The sequence below is a fragment of the Hemitrygon akajei genome, chromosome 11, assembly GCF_048418815.1.
Source record: "Hemitrygon akajei chromosome 11, sHemAka1.3, whole genome shotgun sequence".
NCBI lineage: Eukaryota > Metazoa > Chordata > Chondrichthyes > Myliobatiformes > Dasyatidae > Hemitrygon > Hemitrygon akajei.
Genome location: NC_133134.1, coordinates 135,451,510 through 135,469,910, shown reverse-complemented (window position 1 = coordinate 135,469,910; position 18,401 = coordinate 135,451,510). Strand labels below are relative to the sequence as shown.

The window sequence follows — 18,401 nt, the reverse complement described above, 5'->3', positions numbered from 1 at the left end:
TGGAGGCAGACTGTCGTCAGCATTGATGAACGAGATGCTGGCCCTGGCTGACGGACACAAGCCCTGCCTCATGTTCGAGCTAGCGTTCCTAGAGCAACTGCCCGAGGACATACATCTGCTGCTGGCCGACGCAGATTTCAGCGACCCCCGGAAGGTGGCGGCCTGGGCAGATGTGCTGTGGAAAGCCAAGAGGGAGAGCGTGGCATCTGTCGGTCAGATTACCAGGCCACGCGCCCAACAGCAGACTAGATCAGGCCTGGCAGGGGGGCACACACAACACAGAGGCAGGAGTGAGGAGGACAGTGAACACTGGTGTTTCTACTGCCAGTGGTGGGGCACAAAAGCCCGCCGTTGTCGTCCGCCCATCAAGGGCCAGGGCCAGGGCCAGCTGCCACTAATGACTATGGCGGCTGGCCACCAGGACAGCCTCTTGTACATCTGGGACAAACAGTCGGGACGCCGCTTCTTGGTTGACACCGGAGCGGAAATCAGCGTCTTGCCCCCGACGGGGTACGACACATGCAACAGGAAGCCAGGACCCACCCTGAGGGCCGCAAACGGCAGCACAATACGGACCTACGGCACCCGCACAGTGCAGCTGCAGTTCGGCGCCAGCCGGTTCACGTGGGACTTCACACTGGCCGCCGTGGCCCAACCACTCCTGGGGGCGGACTTCTTGCGAGCTCACAGCCTGCTGGTCGACTTGCAAGGAAAAAGACTGGTACATGCCGAGACTTTCCAGATGTTCTCCCTGGGTGAAGCCAAGTTGCCGGCCCCACACCTGGACTCCATCATGCTGTCGGACAACGAATTCACCAGAATCCTGGCGGACTTTCCATCGATTCTGACACCGCAGTTCACGGCAGCCATGCCCAGACACGGGGTACAGCACCACATCCCGACCCAGGGACCACCCCTCCATGCCCGCGCACGAAGGCTCCCCCCGGAAAAGCTCCACCTGGCGAAGGAGGAGTTCAAGAGGATGGAGGAATTGGGGATCGTACGGAGATCCGACAGCCCATGGGCCTCCCCCCTGCACATGGTGCCCAAAGCAGCCGGGGGTTGGAGACCATGCGGCGATTACCGCAGACTGAACGAGGCTACCACTCCAGACCGCTACCCCGTGCCGCACATAAAGGACTTTGCAGCAAACCTGCACGGGTCAAGAATCTTTTCCAAAGTAGATCTCGTCCAGGGATACCGTCAAATCCCGGTGCACCCTGAAGACATCCCCAAAACAGCACTCATCACCCCTTTCGGCCTGTTCGAGTTCCTCCGAATGCCGTTTGGCCTGAAGAATGCCGCACAGACATTCCAGCGGCTAATGGATGCGGTGAGACGCGACCTGGACTTTGCGTTCATCTATTTGGACGACATCCTTATAGCCAGCAGTAGTCGTCAGGAGCATCTGTCCCACCTCCACCAGCTCTACTCCCGCCTGAGTGATTTCGGCCTCACGATCAACCCGGCCAAATGCCAGTTCAGTCTCGATACCATTGACTTCCTGGGCCACAGGATTAGCAAAGACGGGGCAACAGCTCTGTCCGCCAAGATAGACGCGATCCGCCACTTTGCCCGGCCCAACACGGTCAAAGGCCTGCAGGAGTTTGTTGGTATGGTGAACTTCTACCACCGTTTCCTCCCCTCAGCAGCCCGTATCATGCACCCTTTGTACACCCTGATGTCGGGTAAAGGCAAGGACATTACTTGGGACGAGGAGGCTGCGGCCGCTTTCGTTAAAGCCAAGGAAGCCTTGGCAGATGCTGCGATGCTGGTGCACCCCAGAACGGACGTTCCGACCGCAGTCACGGTGGACGCATCTCACACAGCAGTCGGTGGGGTGCTGGAGCAGCTCATCGAGGGGCGCTGGCAACCCTTGGCATTCTTCAGCAAGCACCTACGACCACCCGAACTCAAGTACAGTGCTTTCAACCGGGAGCTGTTGGCACTGTATCTGGCGATCCGGCATTTCAGGTACTTCTTGGAAGGCAGGCCGTTCGCCGCGTTCACGGACCACAAACCGTTGACCTTCGGGTTCACGAAGGTGTCCGATCCCTGGTCAGCTCGCCAGCAGCGACATCTGTCCTACATCTCTGAGTACATGACGGACATCCAGCATGTCTCGGGGAAGGACAACGTCGTGGCGGACGCACTCTCCAGACCAGCTGTCCAGGCCCTGTCCCTGGGGGTGGACTATGCAGCACTGGCGGAGGCGCAGCAGGCAGACGATGAGATGCCCAGCTACAGGACCGCAGTCTCGGGTTTGCAGCTGCAAGACTTTCTCATAGGCCCAGGTGATAGGACCCTCCTGTGCGACGTGGCTACCGGCCAACCTCGTCCCATCGTCCCGGCAGCCTGGAGGCGGCGAGTTTTCGACTCCATACACAGTTTGGCACACCCATCTATCAGGACAACCGTCCGGCTGGTCTCCAGCAAGTTCGCATGGCACGGACTTCGCAAGCAGGTCAGTGAATGGGCCAGAACGTGCGCGCAGTGCCAAACAGCCAAGATGCAGCGGCACACTAAAGCCCCGCCGCAGCAGTTCGAACCCACCCACCGGAGGTTCGACCACATTCATGTGGATATCGTGGGCCCCCTACCAGTGTCCCGAGGAGCGCAGTACCTCCTAACTATGGTAGACCGGTTCACGAGGGGGCCAGAGGCTGTCTCGCTCACAGACACATCTGCCGATTCCTGCACCCGAGCACTGATCGCAACCTGGGGAGCACGCTTCGGGGTACCGGCCCACATTACCTCCGACAGGGGGCGCCCAGTTCACCTCCAGCCTGTTGGGAACGCAGCTACACCACACTACTGCCTACCACCCACAGTCGAACGGACTAGTGGAACGCTTCCACCGTCACTTGAAGTCGGTTCTCATGGCCCGCCTGAGAGGACCTAACTGGGTGGACGAGCTTCCCTGGGTCCTGCTCGGAATCCGCACGGCACCCAAAGAGGATCTTCATACCTCGTCGGCCGAGTTGGTGTTAGGCGCGCCCCTGGCCGTCCCAGGAGAGTTCATACCAGCCCCAAGGGGGCAAGAGGAAGAACCCACAGCAGTCCTGGACAAGCTATGTGAAAGGCTCGGCATCCTGGCCCCCATACCGACTTCACAGCACGGATGGACCCTGACCCATGTACCCAAAGACCTGCAGAACTGTAAGTTTGTGTTTGTACGAAGGGGCGGACACCGGGCACCGCTACAGCGGCCGTACGAGGGGCCGTTTAAGGTGATCAGCAACAACGGGTCCACGTACATTCTGGACATTGGGGGGAAAGAGGAGGTTTTCACGGTGGACCGACACAAACCAGGCCATGTGGACTTGGCGCAGCCGGTTGAGGTTCAGGCACCGCAGCACAGAGGCAGACCTCCCAAACAGAGGCTGATCCAGACTGTGGACATTGGGGGGTGTATCGCCGGTTTTGGGGGGCGGTGGTTTATGTGGTGACCCACTTTCTGCACAGGTGAACCGGCTCAGAAATAGCCAGCGCGCGGGGAGAGACTTTGGTAATGCATCTCTGACGTCATTTCCGCCCAGAGAGGGCAGGCGCTAGGGATTAAATGCCAGCGCCGCGAAGTTTGAATAAACTAGTCTCGAAACAACTTACCGACTGTGTGTTGTTATTTCAGCACTGTGTGTAGCACATCACTACAATGCTACACTCAAGTTTTACAAAGACCATTCAGTTCCTTATGTCATCCCTGATAAAGTAGTTATTGAACTAGATTGCATGGAGGCTGAAGAAATTCTTTCCAAGGTTGCGTGGAGCCCATGGACAATACCAGTAGTTCCAGTAGCCAAGAAGAATGGGTCTCTCAGGACCTGTGGTGATTTTAAAGTCACCATCAGCCCAGGATAATGGATATCTTTGCAAACTTTTCTGGTGAGAAGTACTTCAGCAAAGTGGGTTAGCTGAGGCCTACCTTCAGATTGAAAGAGCCCAAAGTGTTTCTCACTATAAGCCCTCACAAAGGGCTTTATTGCTATAATAGGTTTATTTTTGGAGTAGCATCTGCACCAGTACTCTGGCAGAAAGCTACGGGCAAGTTGCTGCAAGGTTGTTCAGGCACTCAGTCTTACCTGGATAACATCATTGTCACTGGTGGGGATGACAAACAACACCTCCAAAATATCCAGACAGTTAAAAAGATTAGAAGATTATGGGCTCAGAGTGTAATGCAAAGACTGTGAATTCTTTAAACCAAGCCTCACTTACTGTGGTCACACCATTGACACACAAGATTACACAAGCGTGCTGAGAAAATTCAAGCAATTGTGGATGTTCCAAAGCTAAGGGAGGTGTCACACTTGTGTCCTTCTAAGGATTTGTCAATTATTGTGGCTGGTTCCTGCCAAACCTGGCTACTGTGCTCCACCCCTTTAACTCATTTCTACAGATCAGGAAGAAATGGCAAAGGACAAAGCAGAGGTGGTTTTCCAAAAGACAAAGAAAAAAAGTGACATCAGACACTACTCACTCATTATAATCCACATTGTCCACTGAAGCTTGCCTTAATGCCTTGCCTTATGGAATAGGTGTCGACATGTCACATGTTATGAATGATGGAAGTGAATGCCCCATAACCTTTGCATCAAGTTCCCTCACTGCTGCAGAGAAAAATTCTGCATAGATTGAAAGAGAGGCCTTGAGTCTGGGTTGGGATATAAAACATTTCAACCAGTACCTGTATAGGAGAGAGTTTACCCTCAGTACTGGTGTTCAACTACTGGTGTCCATTTTCAATCCACAGAAGGGTATTACACTAACAGCAGTAGCACAAATGCAGAGATGGGCTCTGTTTCTTGAAGAACCTAATTACAAGATCGAATTCAAGAGGCCAACTCATCAGGATAACACTTATGGGTTGTCCCATTTACCCTTGGAGAAGGAAATACCTGAAAGAGACAGAAAACAGACACTGACACTCCACTTGATCTGTACTCTCCAATGCAAATCGAAATTCTCCCGATTACGGCAGAGATTGTACAAAGGGAAACCAGAAAAGACTTCACACTGTCTCAGGTCTACATGGCAACCCAAAATGGATGGAATGTGCAACAGAAACTCCTGTTTCCCCAATTTTACCAGCACCGGGATGAACTTGTCCTTGACGGAGTTTGCCTTATGCGAGGATTGAGCGGAGATCTAAAGTGTTGGATGAGCTACGTGCCGGTCATCTGGGTGTGATCAAAACATAAATGTTGGCTCGAAGCTTTGTCTGGTGGCCTGGGCTAGCTTGCCATACGCCGTTTGGGAAGTCAATATGTACAGAGGATTCCAAGAACAGCGCTTCACCATCCGGGTGAATGGCCTGCATTGCCCTGGCAGAGAATCCATATGGATTTTGCTGGATCATTCAATGGCACAATTTTTTGGGTAGAAGTGGCCGGAAGTGTTGCCAGTACCCTCCACTGCAGCTTTGCACAGTGTTAATGTGTTGAGAAGCCTCTTCTCAAGGACGGTGTTCTGGAACACTTAAGCAGTGACAAAGCTACCACAGTTGCAGAACACTTTCAGCCATTCCTGAAAACGAATGGATTAAGACATATTACGTGTGCACCATATCACCCAGCTACGAATGGCTTGGTGGAAAGCTTCGTCCAGAATCGAAAGAATGCGCTGAGAGCAATGTCAGCAGAACACACTTCACAGACACTGAATGCAAAGCTTGCCAGTTGCTCCCTGCATATCACAGTGCAGCTCGCCAACAGCACACTGCTGCTGGGTCATCACTTGCACTCGAGCTGGCAGCTGCTCAGACCCAACCTCAGGATAAACAGCTGAGACAGACTGAGGGCTCCTCCAACAAGGAAGTTCAACGTTTAGCTCCTGGACCAGCAGTCTTAGAGAAGCACTGCAGAAATGCAGAGGTGATCAAATGAGGGTACTTAGAAAGATTAAGAGCAGTGCTGGGCCACACTCCTGCACAGAGGCTATTGCATCCGATGTCATCTGCAGATGACACTTCAATCAATTGAGGAGAACAGGGCCAGTTGTTGGAGAAGAAAGGTGTCCGGTGCTGTCAGCACTACCTCCTGCAGTCTCAGAGTGAATTCCTACAGTCACCATGGGGAGGCTTCAGAACCTGAGATTGTTTCACAGCCACAAGTCTCACCAGCCAGGAAAGACGTTATCTCATAAGAGTAAGAAAACCTCCACAGCAATTAAATCTTTAGGCCCAAATGGGACATTTTAAAATTTACTATTTACTATGAAATGGATGTCTATATTGTCATTGTGCTCATATATATATATACACACACGTCATCTATTCATTATATATAAGTGCACGTATTTACTTTTTCAGTAATATTTGAGTTATCTTGTAAATATATTGTTTGATTAAGCATTCTTTGTTTGTTTACGTGTTATACGTAAGAAGTATGTGAATGGCATATGTCATTACACCACCTTGTGATATGTGAGTACCTCACTAAGAAGAAGGAAAACAAACTATAAGTAGACAGGTATCCCTGGCTCCTGTGTTTTTCTTTCAATTAGTTTCTGGAGTTATAAAACAACAATTTTCATTCCTCCTAGCACTTTTCCCAATGTGAAACTTCCCAAATTATGTCAGCACTTGTCAATAATAAGATATTGAGCCACACTGGTCTAAAAAAATTGACGTACCTTTCTCCCCTTTTTCCAGAAACCACTTTCATAAAAGATCCAGCATTTAAATTGCATTCTTTGTCCTCATGCTGAGATCTCTGACTCAGATACAATCTCACCTGTGTATCTCATGTGTTCACGTTCAAACTGTCAGCTTCCCACCCTAAGGATTTTTCTTTTATTGAACTGCAAGAGTTTGTAGCTTATGTTCACATTCTATGATGATTTCCCTAGCAACCTCCTGTCAGGAGACTTCACTGTAGCCCTCAAGCCTACATATTGCCCCTTCTAATAAAGAATGTGCCTTCAGTTAAAAATAGTTAATCTACAGTATTTCTAGAAGGTTTAATTCCTCAATGTGAAAATCCCAATCTTAGTCATTCAATATTTTTGAAGACAATATCTTTTCTTTCTCCCTGTAGTTGATTTTAGGCTTTTATCATTGAATAAACTTAAAAACTGATCTATTAACAACATAAATATTGAAAGAAGGCTCTAAAGTAAACTATTGCATTAATTATAATGAGCTTCCAATATCACTCAGAATAGGTATGTATAAGAATCGCTGTAGACATACCCCTGTGAGTTTAATTAACACTTGAGTTCTATGAAGCACCTTTCAGCTGGAAACAGGGGAATAGATTATTTCAATGATTTGTCCAAAACTACTGCAGTAAAGTTAGTGAACAGAAATAATGCATTCAAATAACATGAAGTCCAGATGGAATTAGCAAGTAGTAATTTTCTTATACAATTCACTACTGAGTAATTAGTTGCAGAATCTATTTTTCATATCATGTGAAGGCAATCATTAAGGCTCTTTTTACATTTTTTTCTGCATTATTATTTATGGTAATTTTAAAACTACATAAAAATTCAAATAATCCTTGCTCTGAGGGACAAAATTAAGTCTCTGGATAAACTTTCTGAAGCTACTGTTGACCACAACAACAACACAAGCTCTGCATTATGGGCCAAAGGCTATTCATTTCTGTCCTCAATCCAACCTCAGTGTGACAGGCATTAAAGGATTATTCCTTCAGCCCACACACTTAGGATCTATCACACGCCTTACAACAAGATGTTAACAATGAGCTCTAGAAGCCTGCTGACAGCAATGAAGTAAAAACAACTTGGCACACTTTCACCAACGAGTTACAGCAGAATATCAAACATCATGAGGATCGATGTTGAAGATGGCATTTGAGTCAAAAGCTCAACAGGTATTAAGTGTTATTCATTTACAACGAATTAAGTTTCATGTAATCTAAGTGTGCACTGTGCTGCATACAAAAGAATTAGCTTGTAAACGTGTGATTTGATAACTTAAGCAAAAGACCTCTTTCAGTTACCGTTGTACACAATAAAGTCAGTCATGAAGGCTCACGTCTGCAAAATGCTTTGTGTTCAACCTAATGTTACAAGTACTTGAAAAGGATCAGAATCAAAATCGGGTTTGTTATTACTGACGTATGTTGTGAATCTTGTTTTGCGGCAGCAGTACAGCACAAGATATCAAAGATGACTAGAAGTTACAATAAAAAGATAAATACATAAACAGTGCAAAAGGGGAATAGTGAGGTGATGGTCCCGGGTTCATGGACCATTCGGAAATCTGATGGCAGAGGGGAAGAAGCAGCTCCTAAAACTTTGCATATGCATCTTTAGGCTCCTGTACCTCCTCCCTGATGGCGGTCAAAACAAGAGAGCATGTCATTCACAGTGAGGGTCCTTAATGACAGATTCCATCTTCTTGAAACAACCCCTTTTGGAGATGTCCTCAATGGATTCTTATATTTCAGGAACTGATGTTTTATTTACATCTTTCTCATATTTAGACACAGAAGTCCATACAGACCATCAAGTCAATACAGGGCTCTGAACAATTCCTTTCCCCACTTATGTCACTGTATCGTACTTTTTCACAACCCCATCAACGTTGCTTTGATTCTCCCACCAACCTCCTGTACTAGGGGTACATTGCCAGTCTTGTATCTACCAGCAGGTCCTTGGGATATGAGTGGAAACTGACAGGATCACAGAGGTAGTGTACCAATCTACAGAAGTACCAATAGGAGTCAGGATCTAATCGAGGTTGCTGGAACTGTGACTCCACAGCACCGCGTGCTGTGTCACTGCTCCACCCTACAATTCAGCAAGTACCTACAAGTGTGCTATTCAGGGGCATTGGCTGATAGTGGCGGTTAAATACGCCAAGCTTAAACCTGTTAAAATGCACAGCATCCAGTTATTCCTTCTGGGTGTGTAAGACTGATCTTACACCCGATGATTTCAAATAATTTAAGATGGGTATTTGCTAATTAATAACTTTGCCTCACCTGATTAAAAGATAGAAAATGATGAGGTCAACATGGTTTTATCTTTTTTTCCTGCAAGTAAACTCTTTGCTGCATTGTTTAGAACTATTTAAAGGTTTTACTTGGAGTTCCAAACAGAGATCAGAGCACTTTAGGATTGCTTGTAACGAACATGGCATAATGTATCATTGCTTCTTATTGGATTCCTCCTCTCCTGAAAAGGTGCTTTCTTAAAAGTTTATTCTACAATGTGGCTTTTCCGATCATTGTAATCAAAAAAGAGAAAGGAATTACCAGAACTAGTGGGGTTGGATGTCTGATGAAGCCATACATTTCTATCTACTCAAAACACACAAAATGCTGGAGGAACTCAGCAGGCCAGGCAGCATCTATGGAAAAGAATAGAGTCGACGTTTTGGGCCAAGACCCTTCGTCAGGACTGGAGAAAAAACGTTGCCCTTGAGAAAGTAGTTCATATTCTTGAACCATTACAATCCTTTCTCTGAGGGTACTTCCAGAATCTATAAGGCTATGAGACATAGGAGCATAGTTTGACCCATCAAGTCTGCTCCACCATTCCGTCATGGCTAATTTACAGATATTATCCCTCTCAACCCAATTGTCCTGCTTTCTCCCCGTGGCCTTTGACACCCTGACTAATCAAGAACTAATCAACCTCTGCTTTAAATATACCCAATGACTCGGCCTCCACAGCTACCTGTGAGAATTAATTCTACAGATTCGCCACCATCTAGCTAAAGAAATTCCTTCCCATCTCTGTTCTAAAGGCTCATGGAGTTCCAGACTGTAGATTCAAGTCAAGCTTGCACCTGATCTGGAAGAGGAACTTGGTGTTCTTGTTCATTTGCAACTCTTGTTCTAGATGGTAAATTTTGTGGGAGCTCCAATAAAGAAAATTTGAGTGTAATTATAGTGCCTTTTGAAACAGGTACAATTCTAGAAACATAGTTTGGCACTGAAAAAACATGAATATTTGCAGGTGGTGATTACAGTAAAAAGAAGTTTCTAATTGAGTATGTACTGATAAGCTGATCCCTTTGTAAGTAGTTGAGCTTTGTTATTCAATGCTCTATATCTTTAATTTTGCCTCATCTATTAACTTTGATAAAAAATGCATTCCATTATGTATCTTTCTATGCAATGAATTGTAGAACATTTATCAAGACAAAAGTCATTTCAGATCGACTCTTAGAGAGCTTGGTACTCTGAAGTGTGAAAAAATCTTTGTAAAATTTTTGGCAGAATTCTAATAACCTAAGGTGCACAAATATTCTCTGCCTATCTGTGTTCAGTCCTCTAGCAGGGGAATAACTGTCAGCAGCAGCCCTGTTAATAATTGAACCACTTTATCAAAAGCTGTGATTGATTTGCAAAATAGCATGGTTTAAACATTTAGCCATACAGCCATCTAACTTTCTGTGTACTCCAATTGCAGTTTGCATTCACGATGTGTGTTCAAATGGTTTACATTGAAGTATGGGACAGCTAAAAAAGTTTTCCTTGAAGTATTTTCCACATATTAATCTTAAAATTGCTCTAAGCTGTGTTTTGGTACTGGGTTATATGACTCAGCATTTACACACAAGGGAATTAAAACCTTTTGTTAAGTTAAATATAAAATGTATCACATGATTTATTGATCATCCTCCAGTGTTCTTTTTAGTCACTTGTACTAGCTTAAATCTACTAAATGTGTAATCATTTACCAGAAAGGACTATTGTGTTTCATGCTTGTTATGATGAACTCCATTGCTTCACTCGTTTCACTGAGGCAATTTTATCTCTTAACCCTTTCATAGCCTGACGGATTTGGTAAATGTTCAAACTTGGATGAGCATTTGACAAAGCCTCAGCAGAACAGTCATTTATGTTGTAAGAAAATCTTCACAGATTCATGCAGAGAAAGAAAGAATTCTTTTTGTTAATGACATCACAAAGCTGATGTTAAGTCAATATTATAATGCAAATTCTACAATCCTGATATGAATTACATTGTTTTAACCGTATGCTACAGAATCGGGTCATTTCACCCACCTCAGCCAGTGTTGACTATGATGCCTACACATCCCTTTTGCCTGCCATAGGATCATAGCCCACTTCCCTTTTCCTGTTGTATCAATCCAAGTGCCTTTTAAATGCTGTAATTTTATCTCCCTCAAATACCTCCTTCCACATCTCATTTCAGATAAGTACCTCCATTTTGTGTGAAAAATTTTGCTCCTCAGAGCTCCTTTAAATTTTCTCCCTCTTACTTACACCTACCCCCTCTTATTCCACATTCCCTTCCATCGGGAAAAGATTTAGATTTTCCATCCTGACTATGTACCTCATAATTCTTTAAACCCTACAGCAGGGGCTTCCAACTATTTTCATGCCATGGACCTCAGCCATTAACTAAGGGGTCAATTACAAGATCATAACACAACCTCCTACATTCTATTGAGAATAAACCCAGATTATGCATTCTCCTCTTAAAATTATACCCCTCCATCAGCAACATCCAGGTGAATAGTTTCTCCCTTCTCTATTCTATTACATCCTTTATGTAGTATGTCAATCAGTACTTTACACAATTCTCCAAAATGTAGTAGAACCTATGTATGTTTTCTACGTTGCATCATTACATTTCAATTGTTGTACTTAATGCTTCAACCTATAAAGAAAAGCATGCCAAATGCTTTCTTTATTCCCTGTCTGTGTCACCACTTTCAGCAGGCTCTGGACTTCCATCCCAATGTCCATCTGTACTTCAAACTTCCCAGCGCTACTGCATTTATTCTATATGACCTATCATTGCATTGCCTGACCTGATTGAATTAAATTCCATCTTTCTTCACTCCACCCAGCTTTCCAGCTTACCGAGGTCTCCTTACTCAACCATCTTCCCTCTCTACTACTCCATCAACTTTGTATTGTCTTCAAACTTACTATTTAGATAATTTATATTCTCTTTGAAGCTATATATCCAGCCCAAAGCATGCCAATATTTCTAACGCTTTTCAGTCCAGGTGTCACAGCTCCAACTGCTCCTATCACCAGCAGCATTACTCTGGTTTTAAAATTCTACATCCTTCCTATCTGCTCTTTCAAGCTCTGGTATTGCTCCAGCTTCTCATAGTCTTTCTTCCTGATGTTACTGTCATCCATGATTGGTGTGTCTATTACTATTGCTATTATTATTATTATTATTGTCTATTACTATTGCTTTCTTCTCTTCCTTGTCTAGTATTAGTATGTCTGATTGGTTGGCTAGTACCTGCTTTTTGGTCTGTATTTGGAAGTCCCATAGGTTCTTAGTTCTGCCATTCCCCAGTATCTCCTCAGACATAAACCTCCAGGTGAGAGTGACAAGATCAAGAAGAATCATGCTGGCTCAGATGTTGCCTGTAGGTCCATGTCAGTGGCTGGGGAACTAGGACTATTTGGTGAGAAATTGGCTACTGGAACAAACCATAAATGGAAGAGAATAGACAACATGGCAACATGGTATAAATATATATAAGTGTGTGTGTGCGTGTGTGTATAAAAAAGATAGATGCACACACACACACCAACACACATATATACAGTGCCTATTAAAAGTATTCAGCCCCCTTAGAAGTTTTCGTGTTTATTGTTTTACCACATTGAATCACAGTGGATTTAATTTGGCTTTTTTGACACTGATCACCAGAAAAAAATCTTTCATGTCAAAGTGAAAACAAATTTCTACAAATTGGTCTAAATTTATTACAATTATTAAACACAAAATAATTGATTGCGTAATCACTATAACTCTAAAAACACACAAATATATTGTTGTTCCTCTTGTGACACATCAGACAGCAACTTTGCCATTTCTTTAGCATTTGTCTGTTTTTATGAGGCCGAGTTGCTAGCTCGACGATCAACCCAGCATGAATGGAAAGCATGCCAGGAGATGGCCAGATTCGTACCTGGAACCACTCGATTCGAAGTCCGGTGCAGATGCCACTACACCATTGACCAGCTTAATACATATACGGACATTTTGATATACACAGTGGATTCTGGTTAATTGGGACACATCGGGACTAGTACGTCATTTTGGCCCAATTAAACAGCTGCCCCAATTAGCTGAAGTGTCATGGAAATAGTTAGAAATAGTTTAAAAGATATCAAAAAGCCAAACTACTGCTTAACTGAGGAATAAATTATGGATTTAAATTAAATACAGAACAGTACAAATACTACTACAGTACTATAAAACTGTGTATTACTTCTCAACAGTTATTGATGGAGGAATTCATTCACTGTAGCCTGCTGCTGCATATTTTTGATTGACTGTAAATAAACAAAATCGACACTGACACCTCATGCAGATAATGGACTGCCCAGATTAATCAATGGCCCAATTAACCAGAATTATATATATTTTGACCATGGAATGATTGTTGGTGTCAGATTGTTAGAGTGGTTTGTGCATCTCAGAAACTAATTTCCTGGGATTTGCATGCATAGCACTCTCTGGAGTTTACAGAGAATGGTGCAAAATACAAAGAAAAGCATCAACTGAGTGGCAATTCTGAGGGCAGAAGTGCCTTGATAATGAGAGAGGTCAGAGGAGAATGGCTGGAAGAACACGTTGAACCTGGAAGTAGATGGGCTACAGCAGTAGAAGACCACAAACGTACTGTCAGTGGCCACATTATTAAATAAGGAGGTACCTAATAAACTGGCCAATGAGTGTATAGTGTGTGTGTGTGTGTGTGTGTGTGTGTGTGTGTGTGTGTGTGTGTGTGTGTGTGTGTGTGTGTGTGTGTGTGTGTGTGTGTGTGTGTGTGTGTGTGTGTATGTGTTCCATGCATCCTTTTATCACTTTCTGAAGAGGGTTGACCAGATGACCTTTGACAATGTAACAAACAATTTCACAGTTTCAGAGTAGTTTGTTTGATACACTTCAAACACTGCAATAGATCTCTGAATTGTTTTGTTCAGATTTGCACATAGTTTCAGTTAATCCAATCATCCTAATTTAGTGATAAATGAAATTAAAAGATATCTTCCTTTAGCTGTAGTCATTACAATCTTTTGGTAGGGAGTTAACAGTAAATTGATTACAGTATCTTGTTACACCATATTCAGTTTTATATTTTTGTACATCCATATATTTTATACATTAATTCTCCAAAAATATATATAACGTTTAAAGCATCATTGATATTATAAGAGTGCAGGGCTTTCAGTTGTTCATGGGTTCTTGATTATAAATGGTGAGCTACTGAGGTCTCTGATTGTTCTTAAGTCTAACTCAAAGCACTTCTTGTTGTAATAGTGGTGTTACTCTCTGATGGCCAGGAAAAATGCCATTATGTTGGATTTCGCAGATTTCGTTACATGATATGCGTTTCATTACATTATACAACAAGACTTAGGTTTATTTAAATTATCTGCACAATTACTTAATGAATCTTGAATGTCCGTTGAAACCTTTATGCACTGTTAATTCATCCATTGTTATAAATTCTTTGTGCATTTAGATTCAACATGTTGAGATTTTTCTTTTTAACCTTTTTGGGCCCCTTAACATTATTTATTTTACACTATTTTATAACCCTATGTCTTAATGACATTTTTTACTTGCCTGGACCTTATTTGTATTCCTGTACTTTCCTGATGCCATTGATCATCCAGGGCCCAATCATTTTCCTGTTCAGCCTCTCATTAGTAATCATGATTTCCCTCCACTGAGATCCTCCCCATACTTCCCCTCCCCACCCTCATGCTGTCTTTTCTCCTTAAACTCCACATTTAGCATAAAACTCTATTAATCACCTAAATTATTCAATTAACTGAAACTCTGGTCCCAGCATGCTTTACATGCAGTCAGCCTGAACGGGTAGAACTTCCATTTTCCTCTGTACAAATTCGTATTAGGAGACAAAACTTAGTTTAATTGTTTTATTTTCGATTAATGTGCCTTAATTAATCATGCATGTTTTCTGATTTACTAGTAATTTTCCTGTGGTTCTGTGATAAAAGGTTGGAAGTTATACATTTGCCACTGCAAGTGCTTGCACACGGTGTAGGTAGCAAACATCTAGTGCACAGATCCCCACTGACTGACAGGTGGAGCTGCTTCTGCCACTTACATCACACCCCGGACTCGTGCTGCAATGCAGGGAGCTCAGCTTTTCATCTCTGTGACTTTGAACCAAGTCAGACCTGGGGTAGAAGCCAAACTAATTTCAACGAAGATGAAAAGACATCTTTTAGGAGGCAGAGGGGAAAGTTCTGTTCTAAAATTTTTTTAAACTCTGTGTTTTTAATTAGCTTTATTTTCATTAATCATTTTACTTTAATTACTTTTACATTGTTGATTTAGTGATGCACCATGGTAACCAGGCCTTCTGGCCCAACAAGCTCATGCCACCCAATTACATCCATATGTCTAATTAACCTACTAACCCATATATCTTTGGAATGTGGAAGGAAATCAGACCACCAGGAAGATACACATGCAGTCTCAGGCAGAACGTACAGACTCCTTATAGACAGCAGCAGAACTGAACCTTGATCACTGATGCTGTATTTGCAATATGCTAACTGCTATACCACCAAACTTATTTTATTTTTGGTACTTTTTAAATGTCTTTGAATATCACAGATATTTAAAGATTATTAAAATCATATACAGCCTTCATAGATGGAAAAAACCTTGCCCCTGGTTTTGCTAGAGATACAAGCCTCTCAGCACAACTTGGGCCCAGCACTCCCCACTTCAGCATCAGAGACCATGATGCTGCCTGGACCACGTCACTGGATTTGCGAGTGTGGAGGTGTCTGTGAAGGTAGTAGGCAGCAGCTGCACGTAGCGAATCCAGTGTAGCCCGATGCAGCCTATTGTGATTTGCACAACCAGGGACAACTTCCCAAAAATGAGTATAAAAACATCCAGTGGCTTAAAGTTTTATTCTCTTTGCAGCCACATACCACAGTCGCAGTGTGTGTTATCTACAAGAGGTATTACAGTAAGTGACATGGGCTTTGTTTATGGCACCTTCCACCATAATTAATGTGTATATCAGAACACTATCAAGTCATATACTAGTCCAACTCAGTGATTTCGCTGCTACTACATCAGAAGACTGTAAGACTCTAAGAAGTAGGAGCAGAATTAGGCCATTCAGGCCATTGGGTCTGGTCCTCCATTCCACCATGGCTGATGTTATCCCTTTCAATCCCATTCTGCCTGTAACCTTTGTGGCCCTTGCTAAACAAGAACCTACCAATCTCCATTTTATGTATACCCAATGACTTAGCCTTCAGAAACATCTGTAGCAATGAATTCCATACTTTCACCACCGTCCAAAGAAATTCTTCCTCATCTCTGTTCTAAAGAGACATCCTTCTATTCTGAGGCTATGCCCTCTGGCCCTAGACTCCCTCACTACAGAAAACACCGTCTCCACATCCACTCTCTCTAGGCCTTTCAATATTCAATTGGGTTCATTGAGATTCCCCTAATTCTTTTAAACTCTGGTGAGTAAAGGCCTAGGGCCATCACACGTTGTTCATACATTAACCCTTTCATTCCTGGGATCATTCTCGTGAATCTTCTCTCGACCCTCTCCAATACCAGCACATCCTTTCTTATATAAAGAATCTAAAACTCCTCACAATTCTCTGCGGTCTAGCCTTACAAAGCCTCACATTATATCCTGCTTTTTGTATTCTGGTCTTCCAAAATGAATGCCAACATTGCATGTGCCTTCCTTACCACCCACTCGACCTGCAGTTTAACCTTCAGGGAATCCAGAAGTCAGGATTCCCAAGACCCTCTGCACCTCTGATTTCTGAGTTTTCTCTCCACTTAGAAAATAATCTACACCTTTATTCCTTCTACCAAAGTGCATGACCATACACTCCCCTACACTAGATTCCATCTGCCACTTCTTCGCCCATTCTGCTAATCTTCTAATTCTTTCTAACAGACTCAGCACTACCTGCCCTTCCACCTATCTTTGCAACATTCAAAAAGCCAGCAAAACAGAAAGTTTAGATATCAGCAGCAATAAAAAAGTGTGAATCTTAGAAAAAAATGTGATCAACTGGCATTACAAATCAAGCGAAACAAAGAATTTCGATGTTATTATTGACACTGAGCTAAATTTTAAATCACATTTTAATCATCTTACTAAGACTGCATAATTTCACTTAATATTGCAAGAGTCTGATTTCTTATGACATCTGAAGATTCAGAAAAATTGACACACGCTTTTGCTGTTAGCTGATTAGACAACTGTAATGCACTCCTTTCTGGACTGCCTAAGAAAGCTTGTTCAAAATGTAGCAACAAGTATTTTAACCAAAAAAAAGAAAATCTAGGTGATCACAATTCTATCTCCTTTACCATAGCATTGGAGAGGGATAGGAACAGAGAAGTTAGGGAAACTTAATTGGAGTAAGGGGAAATATGAGGCTATCAAGCAGGAACTTGGAAGCATAAATTGGAAACAGATGTTCTCAGGGAAACGTATGGAAGAAATGTGGCAAATGTTCAGGGGATATTTGCATGGAGTTCTGCGTAGATATGTTCCAATGAGACAGGGAAAGCATGGTAGGGTACAGGAACCGTGGTGTACAAAAGCTGTTGTAAATCTGGTCAAGAAGAAGAGCATACAAAAGGTTCAAAAAACTAGGCAATGATAGAGATCTAGAAGATTATAAGGCAAGCAGGAAGGAGTTTAAGAATGAAATTAGGAGAGCCAGAAGGGGCCATGAGAAGGCCTTGGCGGACAGGATTAAGGAAAGCCCAAGGCATTCTACAAGTATGTGAAGAGCAAAAGGATAAGATGTGAGGGAATAGGACCAAACAAGTGTGACACTGGAAATGCTTGTATGGAACCAGAGGAGATGGCAGAGGTACTTAAAGAATAATTTGCTTCAGTATTCACTACAGAAAAGGATCTTGGTGATTGTAGGGATGACTTGAAGCGGACTGAAAAGCCTGAGCATGTAGATGTGCTGGACCTCTTGGAAAGCGTCAAGCTGGATAAATCACCAGAACCGGACAGGATGTACCCCAGGCTACTGTGGGAAGCGAGGGAGGAGATTGCTGAGCCTCTGGCAATGATCTTTGCATCATCAATGAAGACGGGAGAGGTTCCAGAGGATTGGAGGGTTGTGGATGTTGTTCCCTTATTTGAGAAAGGGAGTAGGGATAGCCCAGGAAATTATAGACCAGTAAGTCTTATTGGTAAGTTGGTGGAGAAGATCCTGAGAGGCAGGATTTATGAGCATTTAGAGATTAGGAATAGTCAGCATGGCTTTGTCAAAGACAGGTCATGTCTTACGAGCCTGATTGAATTTTTTGAGGATGTGACTAAACACATTGATGAAGGTAGAGGCATAGATATAGTATATATGGATTTTATCAAGGCATTTGTTAAGGTACCACATGCAAGGCATATTGAGAAAGTAAGGAGG

General features: G+C 43.4%; 1 protein-coding gene and 1 long non-coding RNA gene across 9 annotated transcripts in view; one reads left to right on the top strand and one right to left on the bottom strand.

The window, feature by feature from the left end:
* Nucleotides 1–18,401, top strand: part of hnf4a (hepatocyte nuclear factor 4, alpha) — a 175,630-nt gene that overhangs the window by 52,657 nt on the left and 104,572 nt on the right. The window contains exon 1 of one of the 5 annotated variants that reach the window (XM_073061734.1): nt 7,811–7,838. The exons of the other annotated variants lie outside the window; for them this stretch is intronic. Coding sequence (XP_072917835.1) covers nt 7,812–7,838 — 27 coding nt within the window. The 5' untranslated portion in view covers nt 7,811. Of the gene's footprint in view, nt 1–7,810; nt 7,839–18,401 lie in introns of those variants that run through there. 5 annotated transcript variants of the gene reach the window in all.
* LOC140736039 (uncharacterized) overlaps nt 1–18,401 on the bottom strand; it is a 58,874-nt gene that overhangs the window by 17,481 nt on the left and 22,992 nt on the right. The window lies entirely within an intron of this gene.